The sequence below is a fragment of the Ostrea edulis genome, chromosome 2, assembly GCF_947568905.1.
Source record: "Ostrea edulis chromosome 2, xbOstEdul1.1, whole genome shotgun sequence".
In the NCBI taxonomy this organism is placed as follows: domain Eukaryota; kingdom Metazoa; phylum Mollusca; class Bivalvia; order Ostreida; family Ostreidae; genus Ostrea; species Ostrea edulis.
In genome coordinates, this window is record NC_079165.1 from 54,195,589 (window position 1) to 54,222,568 (window position 26,980).

The window sequence follows — 26,980 nt, forward strand, 5'->3', positions numbered from 1 at the left end:
ATTGTCCTTGATACTAGTTTGTAGGTCCTGTCATCCTCTTACCATTTCTGAAGATCCCATGCTGCTATTAGTCCCAGTTTAGAGTTATACCAGTTTTTATGCTCATGGTCAGAGGTCATTGGAGTCACTTGACCTTAATACCAATTTGTAGGCCCTAGAATTCTCTTCTCATTACCAAAGACCCCAAGACTTTATCATATTTGTCAAGTTATACCTGTTGAAGTTTGGAATTATTTTCCCCCATACAGTTCAATTTAAATTTGTAATACTGTCCAGAATGGATTGACCCTCTTAAGAAAAGATGACTCCTATCGATTTTGAGGTCACATGGTCAATCCACAGTTTATGTTAAACCCCACCCTCATTTGATCTTCCCAAAATACTCCCTTCAATCTGAAAACAAAAACATTTCTGCACATCTAGATACATTGGCCTGTCATATCCTTGAATATTTAATACTTTCATCAAGAGGTTACAGACACAGGGGCTAAGCCCGTTTTGGGTCCAAACTCTGTGATACCATAAATATAATAAATATATATTTATGGTATCACAGAGTTCCGGCCCAAAATGGGCTTAGCCCCTGTGATTACAGTGAATGATGGACTGTTTTAGGCACAAGAAAGAAGTGGAAGAATAATAAGAACCCAGCAAAAACATTAACTTCATTTGGGAGGTCCCATGGAGATCCCGGTTAGAATAGGTCCTCAATACCCCTTGCTTGTCATAAGAGGCAACTAAATGGGGCAGTCCTTCGGATGAGACCGCGAAAAACTGAGGTCCCGTGTCACAGCAGGTGTGGCACGATAAAGATCCCTCCCTGCTCAAATGCCATAAGCGCTGAGCATAGGCCGGAATTTTGCAGCCCTTCACCAGCAGTCTCCATATGAGTGAAATATTCTCGAGAGGGACGTTAAACAATATTCAATCAATCAATCAATCATTTGGTAGACTTTAAAAATGGAAGCTCTTTACCCAAGGATGCTTTGTACCAAATTTTGATCACATTGGCCCAGTGGTTCTGGAGAAGATGAAAATGTGAAAAGACAGACAACAGCTGATCAGAAAAGCTCACCTGAGCTTCAGGTGAGCTAAAAACTGGACACCTTTTATTGGATATCAAACTTTTACAAAAAGCAAAGTTGAGTATACTTGATTCAAGTGAGCTAGAACCTTTTAAAACCAAACAGCTCCACTTACCAGAAAGTTTCTGAAATATTCTTTAGGTCTTGCAGTTCTACAACACAGTCAAAAAGTTTAACTTATTTTTTTTTTAAATATAATTCAATAGTAAATGTTTTATAAACTTAACTGTATAAAGACAAGAGGCCCATATACCTTATTTGTCACCTAAGTGTTAGTTAAAAGCATCATTTGTCCCAAGGGCTATGAAATCTATGAAAATGTTCCAGTTCTGCATATCTAAGTTAAATTCTAATATTCAGCAGCAGTATAAAACAAGTTCAGTTCTTAAAACACAATATGCACAATTTTTGAACATCCTTTTCTGCTCTGCGTAAATGTGCATTTAGTTTTTAAACTGTATCAGCAAGTTAAAGAAGTCTTTCAAATGCTAAGATAATCACTATGACCATTTTCGCCCCACCAAAACCCTAACCAATGGGGTCATCAAATTTACAATTTTGGTAAAGGATTACCTGCTCCTTAGGCCAATTCAACTTAATTAATAGATTATCATCCAGGGTCAGCAAAAAGTATGGGGCGGGTGGGAGGATTTTATTTTTTAATTTTTATTTTCTGAGAAAAATATTACAAGAGGCCATGGGCCACATTGCTCACCTGAGAAAAGAGTGTTTATGTTTTAAACCCAACATGGCAGGTGTGACCAGAAAATCAATAGGGGGTCATACACGTTGTAAATATGTGCATTAAGTGTGTAATTATAACAATTGAATGACCTTCAGTCAAAGATTTTTGGTGCCAAGATTAATGATATTCACCAAGTTGTTCAAAAGGAATCGACGGCGAGTTTTCTTCTTCTTCATTTATAAATGAAGACAAAAATGAAATTATATCACTAGATTTATTTGGATGCAAAATTAACAAGAGCAGAAAAAATTGAAAATTTATCTACATTTTTTCCTATATATTCCCATGTAAAATTTCTTAAACACTCCTCCTTATATATTCCCATGTAAAAAAAAAAAAAAAAAAAAATCAAAAAAAAAATCGATCTTCTTTGTGGCCCCAACCTTCGCCAGGGGACCATGAATTCCACAAATTTTAATCTGCACTACCTGATAATGCTTTTACATTAAAATGACTAATCATTACTATGCTCTTCTTGAGATGAAGATTTTTGAACATATTTTTTTTTTAATATTTCAATGTCAAACTTTGAACCCCTATTGTGGCCCCTCCCTACCCCCTGGGGGCATGACTTGAACAAACTTGAATTTACACTACCTGAAGATGCTTCCATATAAATATGATTAATCACAGCTTTGCTATTCTTGAGAAGAAGATTTTTAAAAATTTTCCCTATATATTTGTGTGTAAAACTTTGATCCCCCCTTGGGGCCCCATCCTACCCCCGGAGCCCATGATTTGAAGAAACTTGAATCTGCACTATGTCAGAAAGTTTTCATGTAAAAATCAGCTTTTCTGGCTCAGTGGTTCTTGAGAAGAAGATTTTTCCTATATATTTGTATGTAAAACTTTGATCCCCTATTGTGGCCCCATCCAACCCCCGGAGCCCATGATTTGAACCAACTTGAATCTGCATTATGTCAGGAAGCTTTCATGTAAATCTCAGCTTTTCTGGCTTAGTGGTTCTTGAGAAGAAGATTTTTAAAGTTTTTCCCTATATATTTGTGTGTAAAACTTTGATCCCCCCCCCCTTGGGGCCCCATCTTATCCCCGGGGGCCATGATTTGAACAAACTTGAATCTGCATTATGTCAGGAAGCTTTCATGTAAATCTTAGCTTTTCTGGTTCTTGAGAAGAAGATTTTTAAAGTTTTTCCCTATATATTTGTGTGTAAAACTTTGATCCACCCCTTGGGGCCCCATCTTATCCCCGGGGGCCATGATTTGAACAAACTTGAATCTGCACTATGTCAGAAAGTTTTCATGTAAAAAATCAGCTTTTCTGGCTTAGTGGTTCTTGAGAAGAAGATTTTTAAAGATTTTTCCTATATATTTGTATGTAAAACTTTGATCCCCTATTGTGGCCCCATCCAACCCCAGGGGCCCATGATTTGAACCAACTTGAATCTGCATTATGTCAGGAAGCTTTCATGTAAATCTCAGCTTTTCTGGCTTAGTGGTTCTTGAGAAGAAGATTTTTAAAGTTTTTCCCTATATATTTGTATGTAAAACTTTGATCCCCCCTTGTGGCCCCATCCTACCACCGGGGGCCATGATTTGAACAAACTTGAATCTAGATTTTGCAGATGACATCGCTCTATTATCCAGCAGCAAAGATCAAATGCAACAAAAACTGAACTCTCTAAACAGATACGCAGCTAGAACAGGTTTAAAAATCAATGCAGGAAAAACCAAAGTTATGCGTCTAAATGGTACAAACAACACACCAATAACCATCAATGGGAACAACATAAACGATGTGGATGAGTTCATTTACCTCGGAGCAACAGTAAGCAAGACAGGAGGTACTAATGAAGATATAAGAAGAAGAATTGGCCATGCAAGAGTAGCATTCCATAAGCTACACAAGATCTGGAGCAATAACCAACTCAACAGAAAAACAAAAATGAAGCTCTTCAGCTCAAATGCAATAGCTGTGTTATTGTATGGCAGTAAGACCTGGAAAATGACAAAAGGGGATGAAAAACTTGTAGATACCTTCCAGCACAAATGTCTTAGGAAAATCTTAAAGATCTACTGGCCAATGAAAATATCAAATGTAGCAGTTAGAGAGATAGCAGGAGTAGCAAAGATCAGCACTATGATAAAAACATGCAGATGGCAGTGGATTGGACATGTGCTACGGATGGATAAAAGAACACACCCATATGTAGCCCTTAGTTGGACACCAGAAGGAAAAAGAAAGAGAGGAAGACCGAAGGAAACGTGGAGAAGAACAATTCAAAGAGAGAGGAAAGAACTAGGTTTTGGGTCATGGACAGAGGCAGCAAGATCAGCCCAGGATAGAGGTAAATGGAGAGGACTTGTTCATGGCCCTATTCTCCACGAGGAGAGAAGGAATTAAGTAAGTAAGTCAAGAAATTAATATGATAAAAGATTTTAAATAGTTAAATCAAGCTATTTCAAATAGTTTATAAAGCTATATAGCATAATGAAGCTATATAGCTAAATATAGGGGGTTGTGCTGGACCTGATATATGCCCCTTAATCAAGTTGGGAACACTTCCCCATTAGCGAGATATTCTTGCTAAAACGCGATTAGCCCTCTTTAGCGAGAAATAAACATTACCATAAACAGGTGTTTTGGCGTCTTTATTGAAAATAATGGCAAATCCCGTGTAACTCTGAATAAGTGCGACACACACTCAACATGATGCGAATTGTTTCTATGAAAGGCATAATCACGTTATTTGATTCACGAATCAAATAATTTTGATGTTGTAGACGTTAACGTCAACTCTCCTCCTGCATGTTAGACACGCTGTTTTGAGATTTTTATTTGAATTAAATCAAATAATGTGAATATGAATTAATATTTTATCCGTATAATGTATAATTATAAAATTTATAAATAGTCAGCCTGTGGGCTAACTTCTTACTAATAATTGTATATTTTACATGCAATGGTTTATTTTAACAATGGTATTCCGTTTTTGAAAGCAAAAATGATAAAGTAAATAACACCCCCTCTCTCACTCATGTAAATGATAAAACAATTGCGGAATAAATGTAATATTATACTTTTATATAAATGATTAAGTTAATTGTTATTGTGTTTGTGCAATATAAATGATAAAGTAATATTTACGGAATAAATGCTATATATACTTTGATACAAATGATAACGCAACATGTACAGAATAAATGAGAGAGAGAGAGAGAGAGAGAGAGAGAGAGAGAGATTTATTCCCTAAATGTTACTATATATATATATGATTTTTGATTTGTATAAAAGATACTATGAATGAATAAATTAAATTTGTAAAGCAGTCAGAGCGCATGGTAATTACTAATAATTTATATTCACACGTGTTCATTATTCATGTATTTAATAATGCTATTTATTCCGTTGTTGTTGTAACCCTTACGGAATAAATGCTATAAAAGTAGTAAATTGGTATCCATATTGGCATCGCTTTTTTGTGTGTAAATGTAGCACCAATCAGCGGAGCTAGACCCAGTTTACGTAAGGTTGGCTCATTTCCAGTCATGATGAGATGCGTGAAAAGTGTGCAGTCTGGTTTTGAAAGTTTTTTGATATGTACTCAGTGAATATTGTTTAAGTTGACAACCATGGATATGTACTCCGCCCTCTTATGAATAGGAATGACAGTAAATGTTTTATTTCGGTATATGTACCTCTTATACGGTTCGCTTCTTCAATTTTTCTTGTGTTTACCCCCAAAAATACACCAAGCCCCATTTTTTCTGTTTTATCCCCCAAAGAAACCCTTTTCTGGGGGAAACCTCCCCTCCTATCAAAGTTTAGAATGTTGTCTCTGTATATATATACTCATGTTATTTGATTCGCAATACTCTGCCCTCTTATAAATATCAATGGAAATTAAATGATTCGCGTTGGTATATACTCATGTTATTTGATTCACACGATTCATTTCCTTAATATTCCATCCAAAGAAAACCAAACGGCATGTTTGTCATTTTTACACCCTAATAAACCGTTTCCCGGGGGAAAATATCATTTTATCTCATTCTATAATGTTGACTGTGTAAATATGTAGTAAAATTATTTGGTTTGCATTTCATTTACATACTCCGCCCTCTCATAAATATTAATGGAAATGAATGGTTTTGCGTCGGTATATACTCATGTTATTTGATTCGCTTCTTGCGATTTTTCAATATTTCACACACCCCAAAAAACCCAAGCCCCATTTTTTTTCTGTTTTATCCCCCAAAGAAACCCTTTTCTGGGGAAAACATCCCCTTTAAAGACATTTTAGTATGTTGCGTCTGTATATATATACTCATGTTATTTGATTCGCTATTTCCTTATAATCCATGCGAGGAAAAGCACGGACTCCAAAATGTCATGAATATCGCTGTAAATCAATAGTTTTGCGTCGGTATATACTCATGTTATTTGATTCGCCTGTTTCGTTTTTAATGTACATTAAATAAGATGGAAAATATTTTTGTATATTATGATGTTGCAATACAATCCAGATTTTATTATTTTGTATGGATTGGGTTTTACGTTTTGTAGAAAAAATGGCTGAATCCTGCATTGTTTATCACATTTGAGTTGGGAAAGATACTAATACCTCTTTAATGTAAAATTTGACGTTAACTCAGGGTTGGAAATTATAGCCCGCCCGACACGGTCTGTTTCTCAGGTGGACGGGAACAAAACTTTAGATGACAGTCCGGTGGTCGGGCTAATTTAAATAGCCAGGTCCTATTTTTAAACCGATAATTTCTATTTTTAAGGTTTTTTTTTACCTCATTCACAAAAAATGTACAGACGCTATCCGTTGTTAGATTAGGTATCGTTGTGAATAAGGTACATGTAAGACATAGGGATTGTAATCTATTCGTTCATTGGTCTGTCTGAATGTTATAGTCAATCAGCGTTCGCAGTACAAATTACGTTTGGCATTATTACAAACGTGCGAGCGCGGGATGATGCGAAAGTTTTTGGGGTTATCAACCCCAGAAAAGCATCCCTTGGTTGACTCCAAGGAAAACAAGAGGCCCATGGGCCACATCGCTCACCTGAGTCACCTTGGCCCATATCTGAAGACTTTCCATATATATTTGCATGTAAAACCTTGGTCCCTATTATGGCCCAAACTACCCTTTGCAAACTTGAATCTACACTATGTCAGAAAGCTTTCATGTAAATGTCAACTTCTTTGGCCCAATGGTTCTTTTAAAGCTTTTTTCTATATTTGTATGTAAAACTTTGAACCCCCCCCCCCCCCCCCACTTGTGGCCCCATCCTACCCCCCGGGGGCCATGATTTGAACAAACTTGAATCTGCACTATGTCAGAAAGTTTTCTTGTAAATATCTGCTTTTCTGACTCAGTGGTTATTGAGAAAAAGATTTTAACTATATATTTGTATGTAAAACTTTGATCCCCCTTGTGGCCCCATCCTACCCCCGGAGCCCATGATTTGAAGAAACTTGAATCTGCACTATGTCAGAAAGTTTTCATGTAAAAATCAGCTTTTCTGGCTCAGTGGTTCTTGAGAAGAAGATTTTTCCTATATATTTGTATGTAAAACTTTGATCCCCTATTGTGGCCCCATCCAACCCCAGGGGCCCATGATTTGAACAAATTTGAATCTGCATTATGTCAGGAAGCTTTCATGTAAATCTCAGCTTTTCTGGCTTAGTGGTTCTTGAGAAGAAGATTTTTAAAGTTTTTCCCTATATATTTGTGTGTAAAACTTTGATCCCCCCCCCCTTGGGGCCCCATCTTATCCCCGGGGGCCATGATTTGAACAAACTTGAATCTGCACTATGTCAGAAAGTTTTCATGTAAAAATCAGCTTTTCTGGCTTAGTGGTTCTTGAGAAGAAGATTTTTAAAGTTTTTCCCTATATATTTGTGTGTAAAACTTTGATCCCCCCCCTTGGGGACCCATCTTATCCCCGGGGGCCATGATTTGAACAAACTTGAATCTGCACTATGTCAGAAAGTTTTCATGTAAAAATCAGCTTTTCTGGCTTAGTGGTTCTTGAGAAGAAGATTTTTAAAGATTTTTCCTATATATTTGTATGTAAAACTTTGATCCCCTATTGTGGCCCCATCCAACCCCAGGGGCCCATGATTTGAACCAACTTGAATCTGCATTATGTCAGGAAGCTTTCATGTAAATCTCAGCTTTTCTGGCTTAGTGGTTCTTGAGAAGAAGATTTTTAAAGTTTTTCCCTATATATTTGTATGTAAAACTTTGATCCCCCCTTGTGTCCCCATCCTACCACCGGGGACCATGATTTGAACAAACTTGAATCTGCAATATGTCAGGAAGCTTTCAGGTAAATTTCAGCTCTTCTGGCCCAGTGGTTCTTGAGAAGAAGATTTTTAAATGACCCCACCCTATTTTTGCATTTTTGTGATTATCTCCCCTTTGAAAGGGACATGGCCCTTCATTTGAACAAACTTGAAAGCCCTTCACCCAAGGATGCTTTTGGCCAAGTTAGGTTGAAATTGGCCCAGTGGTTCTGGAGAAGAAGTCGAAAATGTGAAAAGTTTACAGACAGACGGACGCCGGACAAAATGTGATCAGAATAGCTCACTTGAACCTTCGGTTCAGGTGAGCTAAAAACAAAGCATGCGACCAAAACAAAAGACGACATACGATTGTTCCGGGATGGAAAGTGGAGTTTAGGTGGCTGATCAGTGATGAAACACATGGGAAGCTGTATTGTAAACTATGTCGGGGGGTGTATGGACCATTAGCCAGGTTGGGAACACTTCCCCTATAGCGAGATATTCTCGCTAAAACGTGATTATCCTTCTCCAGCGAGAGTAAATATATATCTCGAACCAAGCAAAAACAAAATGTTTGAAGCTATGAGATTCAGAGAAAGCTTGTCTGGAATTTAAAAAACGTTTATGGTACTTTCTAAACAATCTAATTATTTTAGTTACGGGTTTGTCAATGAAGTATACCGCAGTGACGGCGACATTTTTTCGGAAGCATTATGGGCGATACTCATCTCTTTTCAACTGATGAAGAGCAAATCACGTGACTCATATGTGTAATTATTGGAGCGAGCTCGTGAAGCGACGCGAGCTTTGCTCGCTAAAACGCAATTATCCCTCTCTAGCGAGATTAAATATATACCGAGAAAAATACCCGTGGAGTATATCTCTTCGTGTTTCACGTGAAAAGAAGAAAAAGTGCTAAATTGTCTGATACTTCTGCAAATATATTAATCAAAACAAAAACACTCACAATGTGTATTGGATTTCAGACTGCTTCCCTCTTATGCAGCAACTTTGATATGCAATTTCTTGACTATGTTGTCAATTTCATAGGGCATAATCACGTTATTTGATTCGCGATTCAAATAATTTTGACGTTGTAGACGTTAACCAGGGTTGGAAATTCACTGAAAAAAGCAGTCAGTCACAGGGCTGGCTGCTCAAAATCTGCCAGTCCTGATAAAAAATATTCATTATTATGAATGTACTATGAATAAAGCTTAATATTAATACCGAGCAAAGCTCGGACGGGCCAAAGGCCCGTCCACGAAGCAAGGCTCTAAAGATAACACGTATGTAAAAGAAAAAAGTCAAAATCAGCAAAAGAAAAAGAGATAATCTCTGTATACGTTCACTGAATTTTTTGTGATCCATATGGGCGCCGCCATTTATTTTTTCATTACCCGCTTCAACAGTTATTCGTGTTTTATTTTGAACGCCAATAATAGAAGACTCTGACGTGCAATTCGTAATTTAAACACTCAGTTTGTTTCACTAGTCCGTCCAGTATATCATAAAATGATCTTCATTTTAATCAAACCAAACACATCACAGTTGCAAACAATTCAATTTCTGACACCTACAGAAGAAAAAGAGACCACCATATTTTATTTCGCATTCAAAATCTTCAGAAGCATACAATATTAACCTCCGAGTTAATCCTTTTATAAATGTCCATAAGTGCGTTCGAGATCGATGTTCCTGTTCTTTTGGTGCTCAGATTTTAGAGTCACAGAAGTTCGAAATTTTATCAATAAAGTTGATAAAATTCACTCGATTGACCAAGTCATGAGCTATAGTGTTATGAACTACTGTGTTAGAGTCGCGAATGACGAGAACATGTGCGCACAAACGTGCATGTTCTCAGACCACACTACTTCCAATTCTTACACCTAGAACACGTTCTCGTTGTGTACTCGGCGTTCGGAATCGGCAGGAATTTCACAATTTGTGCACGTTCGAAGAACGGCGGTCTCCAACGCACTCCATCTGTTTGGAAGATCAGGATGTCGTAGTCATGCAAACACTTGACCATGCAGGTAATCAATCATAAGTTCAAACATCTAAGAGACTCAGACAAATCTTCCTAAAAATCTTTACCACATTGAAGATTGATTTCCGGATTTTCACTATAGAGAGTTCACTAGTCTGACACATTTTTTACTAGTCTCGGACTTACGGACATGAGTTAATTTCGAACCCTGCAAGTTCATTACTTTACACAATAATTTGAACAGAGTCTCCCTACTTTTTAATGATCTTTTGATCATTTTATGTTTAAAATAAAATCCATACTTTTATATTAATGCTCTTAATATCAATATCTTCAAACTTAACTGCGAACTACTTCTCTAGTGTTATTTGCCTGCGTGATAATATACAAATCTGTATATTGTGCTGCGTCACATAGGAGAGGTCTATTCGTAGGTGACATAATGAGGCCTCGATGGGGAGTGTGCCCCTTTAATATTGAGATGTTACTGGGTGTTTAGCGCAAGGAAAATTTCATTCAAAATATATAATTTTAAAAGAATCATAATCTACCGTACTTAACGGAATTTTGATTACCACTTGGGACACTCCAATGACCATTACATGCTTCGCCCGGTCCAACGGTCACACCGTATACATATTATATATTTAATCTCGCTAGAGAGGAATAATTGCGTTTTAGCGAGCAAAGTTTGCGTCGCTTCACGAGCTCGCTCCAATAATTACACATATGAGCCACGTGATTTGCTCTTCATCAGTTGAAAAAAGATGAGTATCACCCATAATGCTTCCGAAAAAATGTCGCCGTCACTGCGGTATACTTCATTGACAAACCCGTAACTAAAATAATTAGATTGTTTAGAAAGTACCATAAACGTTTTTTAAATTCCAGACAAGCTTTCTCTGAATCTCATAGCTTCAAACATTTTGTTTTTGCTTGGTTCGAGAGAAGAAGAAAGAAAAAAACACATTGCAGCTAATATGAAGTCACAATTTGTGACTGTTTACATCAAGCGCATTATATTTCCCGCGTTAAATGAAGAGGCGGATAAAAGTCGTGTTGCAAGATGTTAATGGGCTTCGCTCGTCTCAACGGTCACACCGTACAACATATTAGTCCTTCAAGGGCTTATTAAAATTAAATCAAGAACTAGATGAAACAAATGATAGAGAGTTCCGTTCTCTTCTTTCCTATTACAATTGCATCAATGTGATCACAATATTAAAGTAAAATAAACACACGTGCAAATTTTACCTAAAATCATCCGCCATCTTTGCTGCTTTTCCGAACCACTGCAGCAACGATAAATATAATTGGTTATTATTTTTAACGGTAACCAGACGTTTCGGCCCAGAGACACTTCGGTTAACTAGCAGTGAGAGGGTTAGCGGTGACACTTATTCTGTATTATATTACCGAACGTATGCTAAGCATGAAAATGGAGCAGCTAGTATTAGTAGTAAAGATTTCAATTAAAGTTTTTGATGATTGATACCCCTTCCCCGCTTGGAACATGATTATGGAAATTCCTATGGCTAAAGTTCTATCTAAGCTTTTTTAAAACGCTAAACCTGTCAAAGCAATTGTAATAGTGTCATCGGGCTATTTTGATTTGTCAATGTACTGTAGTGCATGGAAAAAAATTCGTACGAAAAACAAATTGGGTCAAAATGTCTAAAGTGGGGACGAAGTGTCCGACTCTTGGGACCGAAACGTCTATGGGCCGAAATATCTGATATTCTTTTTTTTTTTAACTGGTTCTATTTTAGAGAACTAGTTCGGTGCTAATGAAAGCTTGCGCATTCGCAAAAGTTGAAATGTATGTGGCATTCATTTTGATTTTTAATACTCTCATGAAATTATATCGTCATTAGTATCGTCCTACATGTTCAATTAAAACTAACAAACATTTTATTAGATTGTTGCTTTCATCTACTGATATTATGTTTGTGCATTTCACAAAGCCGGAAATGAAAAATATTACCGACAATATTCTGTAAATTATAAAATTGCACCCGCCAAATTAGAAAGCTGTCATAATGGAAAAATCTGTGATTGAAGAATTCGGTAATTTTTTGGGGAACCTACGCACAGACGGCATTGACAACGTTTTCCAAGATGTGGAATATGCTTTCATTTCGAATTCTAAAGACCCTCGCATAGCAGGCATTAGCTCTTTACTTTCTCTCCCATTACCAATCATTGTGGCGCAGAGGCCTGGCAGTATGGTTTTCACAGACCCAGATGTATCGGTGTTCTTGCCCGATGATTCGTCTTTAAAAGTGAAAAACAAGAAAAGAATGCAAGATTCAACTGAAGGATCACCCTTGAAGATGCACGAGTATGCAGATCTATCGGATATTGAGTTGCCTGTTACTCAAACCAACAGAGGACAGTTCTTAAAATCTGCGATGAAAAAAATAGGAATACCATCCAACAAGTCTAGAGTTGTAGCAACATTGTACAGCCTCGTGTCAAGAGGGAATTCCTGGCCAGCAGTGCTCATATTTTTTGACGGGCAAAACCGAAAACGAACAGCATGTCAGTTGTTATTTCAAGGAAAACACCATTTGAAGTCAACTGTTATCAAAGTAGCCTGCCCAGAACCTGAAAATGCCCACTTTCCAAAAATGCCCAGTTTAAAAGTTCCAGAGAAGCAAATGAAATACAAGGCCAGATATGACATGATGGGTAAAATGTTGCTGCAGGAGATTATCAGCAAGGAGCAGGAGTTTACTGGGTCATTGGTGGTGGAAATCAATTGGACCAAACCAATTTGTACAAGTCTTTTACAATCACCACCACTGGAGTCACAGGCACACATCCTGGCCCAAGTTGCATCTGGTGATGAGAGATCCACAGCATATGGTTTCTACAGAGAACTGGAGATGTTGCGCTCTTTTATTAATGGTATTTTTAGGTTTAACTATCAGGGCTTGAAATTAACATATGCCCGTCAGTCTGTGACTGGTTAAAAGTCTGGCGGACTGACATTTGTTTTAGTTAGTCCGATGGGGCTGGTTAATTTTCTAAAGCATCATTTTGGAAAATATAAAAGTTTATGAAATTTTATACACACACAGTGCTTCCCAAGATCTTCTGGTACTTACTGAACATTTGGTCCAGTAATGGTTGAGTTATTACTGGACCAAATCACATTTTGCCAGACCAAAATTTTATATGCAAATTAACCCCCTATTGTGGCCACACCCTACCCTTGGGGGCCATGGTTTTGACAAACTTGAATTTACACTATATCAGGAAGCTTAAAATTTCATGTAAATTTGAACTTTCTGGCCCAGTGGTTCTTGAGAAGATTTTTAAAGATGTTCCCTTTATATTCCCTACCCTATTGTCACCCTACCCTACCCCCGGGGCCATGATTTAACAAAATGTCGGGAAGTTTCATGTAAATTTGAACTTTCTGGCCCAGAATGGCATCGGCTACGTACTTTATTAGCCCAAGCATTTCACTTCAGATTCGTCAGTGGAGTAAACTTTTCCAACCCGTGTTCAACACCAGTGTTATGAAATACACGGGTTTTTTTTAAACTCAAGCAATTCGCGTAACTCAAATGCAAATTGTTCAATCAAATGTGCACGTGCCCATATTGTTCAAGTACTTCTTGATCAAAGCAGGGCTTGAAGCTAACTTTTTATGTCACCAGTCCAGCCGGACTGATGGGGTATAATTTTAACCAGTCCACAGAAAAAATTACCAGTCCGCAGAAAAAATTACCAGTCCAACAGAGTTTTCCAGAAATAATCAAATATATTTTGTTGATATCATTAAAATGAAATTTAACTCATTATGCCTCAGACAATATTGTAACACTTAAATGTGGAATTTAAATTTACGAATCAGATTCGTCCGATTGATCAGATCGAAGCATGCCAAATGTGTATAACATTTCATATTAAGTATATTTTCCAAAATGATGCTTTAGAAAATTAACCAGTCCCATCTGACTGACTAAAACAAATGTCAGTCAGTCCGCCAAACTATTAGCCAGTCACAGACTGACGGACATATGTTAATTTCGAGCCCTGCGTGCATTACAATATTTGTACACTAACTTTGGAATTAGTCTAACTTTTTTGTTGTTCATTGAAATGGCTTGATATTCATATCATAGGTAGGTATTGAGACCCTTAACTGATCTGCATGGTCAAAATTACCAATTTGCACGTGCATTCACGTGCGCTTCATTTTGATTGGATAAAACGTTTGTAACTATCTTATTTATGAAGTGAATGAGATGATATTCACAGCATACGTAGACAATATGTGTATCTATATATTGGTGTAACAAAAAATGCCCACGCGCATGCGCGTACATCGTTTTTCAAATGTTCAATTTTTAAAAGAAAATAACATTTTTGTTTTTCATCAAATTCTTTTGATATTAGGGTTTTAGATGTGTCTTGGTACTCCTTACAAATTGCTGTGGTTAGAATTACTGCTCAGCACGTGCATGCACGTGTGCTGAATTCTGATTGGATGATTTTTAAATCGCTATAATTTCCTTATATTTGGTGGAAACGTTATGAAATTCATACTGTGGGTATATGATACAAATGCCTGTTGAACGACATCAACAAAACTTCGGAATCATACATGCGTGCGTGTGTATGCACGTGCAACGCTTTCTTTCATTTCTTGGTACTGAAATGACCATATTGAACGTACTACATGTAATGAAAGGCTAAAATAAAATGACTTTTTGCTATAGATTCACAAGGACATCACGTTTTAATTGGGGGAGGTTTGGGGAACATATGTAATGGTCCCCGTTACAATTAGAGCTAGTTTTTATTGAAATAATGCCTATTTTCCTGATTTTTATATGCCTAGACGGGATGTATTATATTATGGTGATTGTGTCAGTCTGTCTGACCATCTGCAGTGATTCATTTTGGCATGCATCCTGCGTAAATTACGCATTGAATTTGCTCAGGACGCATGATTTCAATAACTGTGCATCCCAGCGGATGCATGAAATTCGAAATTATATGAAAATGTTTTCATTTTCCCCCGGTAATAGTATGAAATCTAAGCTCCAGAACGTACTACACACCCGAGATATTCCGAATTAAGAATATTGATATTTCATTGGTCAACTTGCATTGCATTAACCAATGAAACCAAATGATATATAAGGCATTACAGCGGGTAAACAAAACTGGGAACTAGAATTTCCTCGCATATAATCCGATTCCACCGATTTTTTTTTATGTTTTAAAACTTCCTAATCAGGGAAAGTTAACAACAGGTTTGCAAAGTGATATGAATGATAATATTGTCAGTAACTATATACGGGTAAAAAACAAACGCGGAGTCCCCGAAATCAAACGTCAGTCCTGAAAACGAAGTAGAGGTTGAAAAAATTCGAAAGGTGAAAAAAATGTCATAAAAAATGACTTAATACACTTTATTCTTGGCTAAGATTTGAGAAAAATGAAGAAAATGGAGAAAAAATTATTTATTGCAGCATTTGCACAGAACAAAAAAAACTAAATGGCATGAACAAAGTAGCTAGGAATAAAAACTTCCATCATTCAACTTTAAGCACCTGAAAATCATTTTGCAATATGAACTAGCTACGAACAAGAATTTTCTGCAAATGATGGCTTGTAATAAAAAGCGAAATATTCATTCTCTAGAAGGGGGTGACAACACTAAGCTTCTTCCTTAACTTGGTTTGTTTATACCTGTGATTGTCAGGCTGTTTGTTTGAAATAATGAAATTTGGACTCATTGATTTTAGCATGGGACTCATTATTGTAATCAAGGGGAGTCCGCTGGACTCATGATAACCATTTTCAAAATGAATCACTGCATCTGTCCCACTTAGTGTCCGGCTGACATGACTTAAATTTTGCTTTGAGACCTAGAATCATTAAACTTTGTCAGATGATCGTACATCATGGGCAGATGGTAGGTCGCAATTTTAAGTCAAGTTGCTGCGACCTTTGATTAAGATGATATGGCCAAATATGGCAAAATCCTGTCTGACTCATAACTGGGCACTAATTTGGTCTAGATCATTAAACTTGGTTGGTTAATGCATATTAGGAAGGAAGCGTGTCACACCCTTAATCGAGGTCACTGTGACCTATAATTAAGTTTATATTGCATAACCCTTTTTGGGGTCTTGTAGATTTGGGTCCTAGAATCAAGAAACTTTGTCAATTTGCGCATTTGTAGAAAAATTTTAATTGCAGCTTAAAGGTCATAGGAGACGGTTTTTAACAGTACCTTTCCTCTCCATGATTAATAACGATATTAACTCAAAGAAATCAAAGTGCAAAGGTACCCTGAATAGAAAATCGTTACCTGATTATCATTCCTGATTCCCCGAATTTGTGACATCATAAGAGACCACAATCAGATTTGCGATTCAAAACAAAAGCAAACCCATAAACGATTTATTTGCAACTGGATGAGTTTTTGAATAAGGAACCATAGTTTGTTATACAAGGATATCACTTTGAACTCATAATTAGTGCAAATGCTAGCCTGACACCGACAATTTTTCATCAGAGGACGAACAAGATCAAAGATCAATCAAAATCCTATTTATTCCAAATTGGTTGCAATAATACTGCAGGGCTTGAAGCTAACTTTTTATGTCACCAGTCCAGTCGGATTGATGGGGTATAATTTCAACCAGTCCGCAGAAAATTTTACCAGTCCAACAAAGTTTTCCAGAAATAATTAAACATATTTCGTTAATGTTATTAAAATGAAATTAAACTCAATATGCCTCAGACAATATTGTAACACTTAAATGTGGGATTTATATTTACGAATCAGATTCGTCTGATATCTACAGATCGAAGCATGCCAAATGTGTGTATAAAATTTCATAAGTATATTTTCCAAAATGATGCTTTAGAAAATTAACCAGTCCCATCTGACTGACTAAAACAAATGTATGTCAGTCCACCATACTTTTAACCAGTCACAGACTGTCGGGCATATGTTAATTTCGAGCCCTGTACTGACTCAGGTTAATAATAAATGTATGATAATTTTCAGAGTACATTCTCTGATGACAATAAGAAATATAGATACATGTATTAATTACCTGCAATATTTCTAATTAAACCCCATGCAGACACGCAGGATCGTTTAAATTTTTTTTCCAAAAGGGAAGTTATCAAGTGGAAGATTGACTGACAAAAAAGGTGGGCATCATCACCATCCCCCTTTGGTTGTATGTGCCTTAATCCCACCTTGACTTGGATATAGTAATTAGTTTATAGCCAGATCAGAATTTCCTTTGCACACATTGTGAGCACCGTATTTTGAATTCCCATTTACATGTAATATGTGCAGGTGAATATAATAATAAATATTAGTGGCTACTTAACATTCTTTTACAATAAAATTTGTGACATTAGGGCCTTATATATTGAAGAATAATTTACTATCACTTTACTTAACAAAATGTTTTTTGTTGTTTTGTTTTTATTTTTGCAGTAATAAAAACCGATGTACAAATTTGTGCTTCATTAAAAAAAAATCATCCCCAACTCTTGCATTACTGTAAATATTGGTTTATTTCACTTGATATATATACACATAATTTCAATCTTTTTTATGATTTTGATATTTACCGTGCCAGGAAAACTCAGATATTTTGGCTTGATAAATATAAAATCATATTTCGGACTAGTGACTTCACCGTGCTTGCAGTTGGTCCGTAGTCGTAAATAGTTGGAACTGCATCTGGTCGAAGATTTAATTTCTTATATATATCATTTAATAACTTTTAAAGTGATGACTTAACAACAATGCTGATTGGATGAAAAATTTGTTTGATTTCTTAGTATAAAAAAAATTCGTCACTAAGCACACGGGACTACTTTCCTGTGGAATGCGTCTTCCTTGTTCTAATTTTAGCGCTATTTATAGAACAGGAATTTCCACACAAGCACTGTAAACGAAATGTATTCATTTGAGGCTACCAAAAATAAACACAACCAAAGATATGAATAAAATACAAATTAATTTAAAGAAACAACACACATAGGCCTAATGAATAGTCAACTTGATGACGTAGGACACTGACTGGTAGAAGTAGACAGATTGTAAACAAGAGTTCCCGGTATGTTTCGTCTGCTTTACGAGTTCGATAACATGACGTAGCAAGCAGCGATTTTTGATGTGCTACACATTAATGAAATTGAACTGCGTTATAAGGGGGTCAACGACGGTAATTTAGATGAAGAGGTGTTGAGCTTTTTACTTCATGTTGAAATGGAGCCGAGTCGCAATCCACCATTCCTACGATGCAACATACATCCAGTCATCCCTTGTTCTCTTTCTTTATATCTAATTCAGCTTCTAACCACTGCGCCTTTAATTTGGCGTATAATCCATTTAATTCTACACAGTAATTCTACTTGACTGTGACCTGAATTTAACACACAGCCACTTTTGTTGTTGTTTTCATTGTTATGTATCTTGGTATTCCAACACGCCAATTTTTCAGAAACATTATTTCAAGCTTTTTGATGAGAGAAACTATTTGTTTTTCTATTCTAAAAACATAATTAAATGATAAGAAATAAAGCTTATAATTCTTTATTTGATGCATGTATCAAACGAAAAATTGGTTAGAAAACTTCATTAAAGAACACATCGCATGTTTTTTAAACTTTTTAATTTTTTCAGCAAAATTAATTCATTTCATGCCTAAAACTACTTTACATGTGTTTTAGATGAAACAGTTTGTGTAGTTTTCGAGTTTGAAAGCAATGAAATTCAAATCTTGCGATATGCATATTTTCTTCGATAGTTTACGCGCCATTATCTGTGACGTCATATGCGACCTCGAGCGAGAAGATTTGAAAACAGTTGTTAGCCATTTCATAAACATATTAGATTTAATTGACAAACAAACAATTATCACATTAACGGCTTGTAAATAATACTGCATTAGGGTGTTTTGTGCCGTTTAAGGGTGTACTTGCAGTCAGTAGAGGGGCTTTAAACTGTGTTTTTTTTCAATTTTTCAAAGGAAGGTATGAGGGACAAGACGTGAATATTTTTTGTCGGCACAACGACTTTGCCATAAAAAACCCCAGTAGAATTTTTTAAACAAGCACTTGGACAAAGACATAAATAAACTGCGAGAAAATGGTTCTATCGAAGCTACGCACTGTTACATATAGGGCTACGGCTTATGCTTTCCGTTCTGCTCTCAAATTCAATACACACTCGCTCCAACTGACCTTCACCTTGTAACAACATATAGGCAGAACTTCGCTAGCAGTGTCTACCAGCTGGTAGTTTTAAAAAAGAAATTTAAAGATAAAAGATAATTGAAATTTCAATTATAAATAATAAAATATGATATTTCCTTACTTTGAATTGAATTAGATAATGTTTTCATTTTTTTTAAGGAACGCGTATTTGTTTACAACAACAGCATGCCACGCTCCCACTTCCTATATATATAAGTAACAACGTGTAGATAACAAAAAAAATAAGGATTAATAAAATTGCTTGAATAAAATAATTTAAAAGTATTGGGATTTTCACCATAAGTTTGATCATTTTTATTATTATTATTTTTTTTTTTTCTCGAAATGCACCCATGACCGTAGGCCTAGTTGTCAATGATACATAATCGTATCATAATTTAGGTCTATCTAACTTCTCCAAAAATAAATTTAATAATATTTGCACTGTTTATTTTCAAAAAGCAACAACGCTAATTACAGTTGTTTACAGAAATGACATTACCAAATAGTGTTTAGACAGTGATCCCATGTAAACATTATTTACTCGCAGATTTCATACTCGCTTTCCTCGCTACATTTGGGTCGCTATTTGTATGCACTGGTGGCTAAAAGATATAAGACTCGGAAAATTTGTCAACATCGAAATAAATGTTATCCATGGTAAATAAATTAGGCCCCAAAAACCCGAGTTTTTAAAAATATCTAACACTACTTTTACAACAAGTTGATCGACGAAGGTCGCATATGACGTCACTGTACCACGTGACTACCTATCTAATTAACTAGGCTTTTTGAAATCGGGGCTTAGGTTTAAGTCCGTATTGTGGCTAATTATCGCAATACTTCAGCGAACGAACTATTACTATTAATTTCTATAAGCATAAGGAAGACAAAATCCATATAATTTTGTATACTTTGAAAACACGATATGTGTCCCTTAATGCGCGTTGGATCCTTTGGACAAAAGTACATTGAAACACCTGACTTGCTACATTACAGTTGAACGCAAGAACATTGAACATATTGATGGCTAAAATCCGCAGTTGTTACTATAAACAAATACACTTTTGCATCAAGCTGGTGTCAGGGGTGGAAATTAACTTTTTCTACCACAGGCTAATATTAACCTGTGGGTAAAAAATCCACAGACTAAAATGAAAACCTACAAGCTAAAATAAAAATAATGAAGCAGTACTCTTTTTCATATATTTTTTAAAATCAATGATTTTTCCCCATCATTACTGAACCTAGTGGGTCAACAGGCATCGTTTGGACAAGGCACTAAGTTACATAAGTCATATGGTGCAATGTTTAGGTCTCTTGACCATCACACTTCTAATCCACAACCTGCTTACCACAGCCCTGTCTAGATCCAATGTCTTCCAATGTCACGCCACATCAGGGTTGTCACTAGTGATTTTTCAAAGCGAATCCCAGACTCATATGGTTTATAAGCAGCACGATCACGAGTCCCATGAACTTTTTTGATAATCATCTACGCAATGAGCAGTGTACTCGTGTCATCACTACAACTCGACCTCAATATGAGAATATAAATTTTATTTAATGTAGATAGGACATTCTGATAAAATTGACTACTGGAAGACTTGGTAAAACATAGACTCCGATTTCTTTTTAGATAAATGAATAACAAAAACCTCATACTTGGAAATCAATTTAATCACCCCTATAAGTAAACAGGGCTCGTGGCACATGTCTATATTTTTCATCATATGCGATGTCCGACCTCTAAAGCATTTGTTTGACGCCGAGTTTCTTAAACAAATCTTAAAAGAAAAATCCAGATAGAAACAGTTGTTGAAATTGGTCGTTCATGTTTACAAGCGTTTGTATAATTCTGAGTGCAAGTTAAAGAAAAACGAATAGTGCATCACCGTATAAAACGGATACGATACGATCATGGTTTGTAAATCGCCAAGATTTTCGAGTGCCTATTATTTTTCAAATGTACTTGCAATTTGCGAGTATTTCTCGCTAATTTCGAGCCCTGGGTCTCTTTTGACGTCATCAAGCAAGGATCAGATAAGCCATCATACTGTTTTGATACTTCATACTACAGCAACATTTGACGATCTGTAGCGTCTGTTACCCTATGATTTTTATACCCCTGCAACAAAGTGGGGGGGGGGGGTATACTGGAACCGGGTCGTCCATCCATCTGTCTGTCTGTAGAAACAATGGTTTCCAGGCTCTAAAGTGTTATCCTTTCCACCTACAGTCACCATATCATACATATGGACTACCCATGGGACGAAGATGTTCCCAATCGATTTTGGGGTCAAAGGTCAAGTGCACTCCTAGAGAATACCCAAGGTTTTGTCATGCCCTTTCTTTTTTACACTCAGGAAAGGGGTAATTTATAACAAAACCATTTGGGTGATTGAGGTTAGCGAGGGGTATTCTTCAAGTGAGCATTGTTCACAGTACGTCTTGTTTCTAAATGACTTATTTACATATAATAAGTAATTAAAGAAGAACACATTTTCGTGCAAAAAAAATAATTGAAAATCACCTCCTATGACCTTTAAAATCAGGTCATTAACTTTTAGAATGTTATGTATTTTTTTTTTTTTTTTTAAACTATGTTTTAAGGGAGGTAATCCCTACATATGTGAGAGAGTAATACAGTATAGTCTATTAAATATTTATCACATCAAAAGATGCACAATTTTTTTTTTATAGAATGTAGCTACATCACAATATGAATAATGATTTTGTTTCCAACATTAATGACATAGATATACAGTATTGTACTACATGTACAAAATTTGCACCGAATTAACAAACACATTGATCACTCAATAACATGGAGGAATTGTCTCGTAGGAATTAATCTGAGAGTTCAATTTTTATTAAACTGTCCAATTAAGATTCCACTTGTCCAGTGGGAGTAATGCAATCTAATTAAAAAATGTTGCTATGTGTGTAGATCTTATAATCAGATTGGGAGTAATGCTCTAAGCAATAACATGGGAAACCTAACAAACTCTACTCCCTGCTCATAAATTTTGGGTTTGTATCTTGAATCACTATACAAACACCATAACGTTTCCTTAATTAAATCTGCCATCATTTACATTCAATAACACACATACTGCACTACATAGAGAATCCCATTTAAACAAAGACTACTACAGTTTGTCTGCATCTGATTAGATACAGGCTGACCTATTAGGTCATAGATATTATTAAAGAGCATTCTAAAAATAAATACAGCAGAGATATTAATGAGTGTAATGTAAAGGATAATTTTTTTGTGTCGTGCATTATGATGAATAAACATCTGATGGGCATATCATGTGCTGTGACGGTACACTTTATTTGTTATCTAAGCTACATTAATCATTCTAATTATTAAATTCCGTTCCCTTTTCTATTCTGCATCTTAGCAACACCCGGCCACAATATGGGGTAAAAAAAATTCATGGGAATATAGATTGCCAAAAAAATAATAAATTAATCACAATAACTGAACCAGCAGGGTCAAGGTGACTTGTGTGTGATGTGGCCCATGGGCCTCTTGTTTATAGACTTTAAATCTTTTCACACTATTGAAATAAAAAAAATTCTGTAATTAGTAATTACTGAAGCTTGGAAATCATAGTTAGATTAAAGAGAGGGGGCAGCAAACTTCTTTGGCTAAGTTTGAAAACTCACTAATGTTGAAGGGAAGAGCAGGGGCTGCACCATACTTGGCATAGATGTTGTATTGACAAGGTTTCTTTTGGAGGAGTGGGGTGCTTTTCAGCATTGAACATTAATGATATAGATAAGATCTTTCAATAACATCTCGAATATTATTAGCTGCAGAACTGTAGCTGTGCATGTAACATAGAGCTTCAGATCCACTCTTTATAAAAACCTTACAGTGCAATTTTCTCTACACACGATTGAGTTATAATTGCACTTCTTGCATCACCACCTCAATATTTTAATGTAAAATATTTCTAGCATATTTCAGGGCTCGAAATTAACATATGCCCGTCAGTCTGTGACTGGTTAAAAGTCTGGCGGACTGACTGACATTTGTTTTAGTCAGTCCGATGGGACTGGTTAATTTTCTAAAGCATCATTTTGGAAATTATACTTATGAAATTTTATACACACATTTGGCATGCTTCGATATGTATAGATATCAAACGAATCTGATTTATAAATATAAATCCCACATTTGAGTGTTACAATATTGTCTGAGACATATTGAGTTAAATTTCATTTTAATAACATTAACGAAATATGTTTAATTATTTCTGGAAAACTCTGTTGGACTGGTAAATTTTTCTGCGGACTGGCTGAAATTATACCCCATCAGTCCGGCTGGACTGGTGAGGCAAAAAGTTAGCTTCAAGCCCTGTATTTCTGCACTACACTTGTGTCATGTCATACCTTTAAACATCCATTGATGTAGCTGTATTAGATGTTATAACACCAAGCACACTATCACAAACATCCATTGATGTAGCTGTATTAGATGTTATAACACCAAGCACACTATCACAAACATCCATTGATGTAGCTGTATTAGATGTTATAACACCAAGCACAGTTAGCACACTATCACAAACATCCATTGATGTAGCTGTATTAGATGTTATAACACCAAGCACACTATCACAAACATCCATTGATGTAGCTGTATTAGATGTTATAACACCAAGCACACTATCACAAACATCCATTGATGTAGCTGTATTAGATGTTATAACACCAAGCACACTATCACAATTTCAGAAGTTGGGGACTTAAAAATACTTGCCCAACTTAATTAATTGTGTTATTTTTGCTTAAAATAATGAGTTTGCAAGTCTGAGGGTTAAATAAAGGAAGGGGGAGGGGGTCCCAGCAAAGAAATTGAATTGGTTGCATTGTATAGGTTTAAGTTTGCTCTTACACATTTAAATTTTGAATGAAAAGTGTATTACTTCCATCACAAGTTGTATTACCTTTTCCAGATGTTTTAGCAAATCACTACATATATCATTTGAAATAAGCATACATATGAGAGGGGGGAATAAAATATTTGTCCAAATTTTTAATGTTTCATCATCTAATCTATCCAGTTATCTCATTCTGGAATCAAAAACCTATACTGATGTTTGGGCCAACTGTAACTAATCCATTCACAATTATAAAATCAATCCATTCTGAATCATATGATCTTAAAATGCATTATATGTATTTATTTTGATAGATTATGTTAAGTCATTCATGATTTTATCTTTTGCAGGATTGGAGTCGAGAGAAATTCTATGGCTGGCAGATGAAAACAGTACCCCTGTGCTTGAGCAGGTGAAGTTGCTGATTGAAAGATTAAAGCTTGGTGATGCTGCAAAGATAGAGAAAGGAAATCCACAAAATAATGTGTCTGAAGTCCTTGGATTGGACTCATTGTCTTTTGATCATCGGAAGAATTTAGACTTTACAGACCATTTATGGAATATATTAATGCAGTGCACATCATACAGTGAGCTGGAGGAAGCTATGAAGTTTGTTTTTGCTGTCTTAAGTAATGGGGAGTTTTATCCTATGGTACACAGGAAAAATGATACAGTCATTGCTCAGATGGTAAGAGAAGCATGTGAAGGGAAACTCAGGACGCCTAATTTAGCTGGTGGAACTTATGCCATACAGCTTTTGGCAGAAATAGGACTGGAAAAACTCCGACAAGACTACGTACATGCTTTTCTGTCAAAAGAACTGGTTGTTCTTGGAAATATTGAGTCATTCATTGGCACAGATGGATCATTTCCTGAAAGACTGGCTGCTTTAGAGAAGTTACATCATGTGATAGAAATGTCTGTCATGCTAAGAATGTTCTTGAAACTGTCCATACAAACCTTGAATTTTGTTGCCATCCAGATGTTGAAACACTATGAAAATAACACCAATGACGAAAATCACTTGTTCGATTTTTCTGTTCCTGCCTCCAAAGTCAAATCCATGATTGAAAAATGTGCCCCATGTTTGTGGCAAATGGAGTTCATCAAACCAGTGCAAAATGCATCAGAAACCACCAAATTTGTGTTGATGGAAGAAAATCCCTTCCCTCATGTTGGTAGGAGTTCTATGTTAGATAAAATAGCAGAAACAGGAAGTGAGGATCATAGGGACAGACTGTACTATGTGGTGTGCCTAGAGGATAGTGTTAGTTTTGTATAATAACAGTTTGAAAATGCACTTCCGATCTGAATTTTACATTTAATCTAGATTCTAGGGACTGTACAGTACAGTGAAGTGTTTTGTGTGAGTTTTCTTTTTTAGCTCGCCTGAGCTGAAAGCTCAAGTGAGCTTTTCTGATCACCCATTTGTCTGTCTATCTGTCTGTAAACTTTTCACATTTTCAACTCCTTCTCCAGAAACACTAAGCCAATTTCAACCAAACTTGTCAAAAAGCATCATTGGATAAAGGCCTTAGGGGATTCAAGTTTGTTCAAATGAAGGGCAATGCCCTTCTCCAAGGGGAGATTGATTGTATATCGTTTAATGTCCTACTCAAGAATTTTTCACTCATATGGAGACGTCACTATTGCTGAGGAAGGGCTGCAAAATTTAGGCCTATGCTCGGTGCTTACAGCCATTGAGCAGGGAGGGATCTTTATCGTGCCACACCTGCTGAGACACGCGGCCTCAGATTTTGAGGTCTCATCTGAAGGACTGTCCCATTTAGTCGCCTCTTTCGACAAGCAAGGAGTACCGAGGACCTATTCTAACCCAGATCCCCAAGGGAAGATAATAGTGAAAATACACTGACTTATAAAAATCTTCTCCAGAACCAGCAGGCCAATTTCAATCAAACTTGGTACAAATCATCCTTGGATGAAGGGGATTCAAGTCATTTCCCCTTCAGAGGGAAGATAATCACAAAAATATTATGAGGTCATTTAAAAATCTTTCTCAAGATCTACTGGAAAAGTTCAAATTTCAAATTTACATGAAAGCTTCCTGACATACTACAGATTCAAGTTTGTTAAAATCATTACCTGTTGGTAGAATGAAGCCACAATAGGGGATTAGTTTTACATGCAAATGTAGAGGGAAAATCTTTAAATATGAGCCAAGGTGACTAGGGTGAGTGATGTGGTTCCATGGACCTCTTGTTTGTGTATCCCAGTGCAATGAATTTATTCATTGTCTATATACAAAACACTTATTATTCAACGTATAGAAATTAGTGAAAATATATACTCTTGGGTCAACTTTCTTTGTTTTAATGAAAAATGCAATTACAATGTAATACAGATGCACTGTGTTTTCTTACCTGCTTATTGTAATGTATATGTATTCAGATCGCTATTCAAAAATTATGTGTATTGTGAAAGTTTTGAAATTGGGATCGAACTCCAAGGTCAAGACCACAAGGTAAGCATTGTAAACAGTAAAAATGGAAAAATAAAACTTGAAAATTTTCAGCTTAAATTGTTTCCATGTTTTATTTGGAGCACTTCCAATTTGGGGAGCTGGGGAGACACTTGTTTTTCATAAAAACAGTCTCTAGTAAAACCTATTACAGTCCCACACTTAGTACTCCTGGGGCCCCTGAATGATCAAACTTGAATTTGATCTATCTGAAGTTACTTGCATATCAATATGACTAATAATGACCCTACTATTGTAGAGATGAA

General features: G+C 36.0%; 2 protein-coding genes across 2 annotated transcripts in view; one reads left to right on the forward strand and one right to left on the reverse strand.

Annotated features, from left to right (window-relative positions):
• LOC125679308 (exosome complex component RRP43-like) overlaps nt 1-11,399 on the reverse strand; it is a 41,969-nt gene extending 30,570 nt beyond the window's left edge. Inside the window, exons 1-2 of the mRNA XM_048918437.2 lie at nt 11,337-11,399; nt 1,201-1,237 (exon numbers count right to left, since the gene is read on the reverse strand). Coding sequence (XP_048774394.1) covers nt 1,201-1,237; nt 11,337-11,353 — 54 coding nt within the window. The 5' untranslated portion in view covers nt 11,354-11,399. The remainder of the gene's footprint in view (nt 1-1,200; nt 1,238-11,336) is intronic.
• A 414-nt stretch (nt 11,400-11,813) lies between these two features.
• Nucleotides 11,814-26,774, forward strand: LOC125679302 (protein zwilch homolog). Its single transcript, XM_048918420.2, has 2 exons — nt 11,814-12,992; nt 24,586-26,774. Exons 1-2 carry the CDS (start codon nt 12,122-12,124, stop codon nt 25,515-25,517), a joined length of 1,803 nt encoding a protein of 600 aa, XP_048774377.2. The 5' UTR covers nt 11,814-12,121; the 3' UTR covers nt 25,518-26,774.
• The last annotated feature ends 206 nt before the right edge of the window (nt 26,775-26,980 follow it).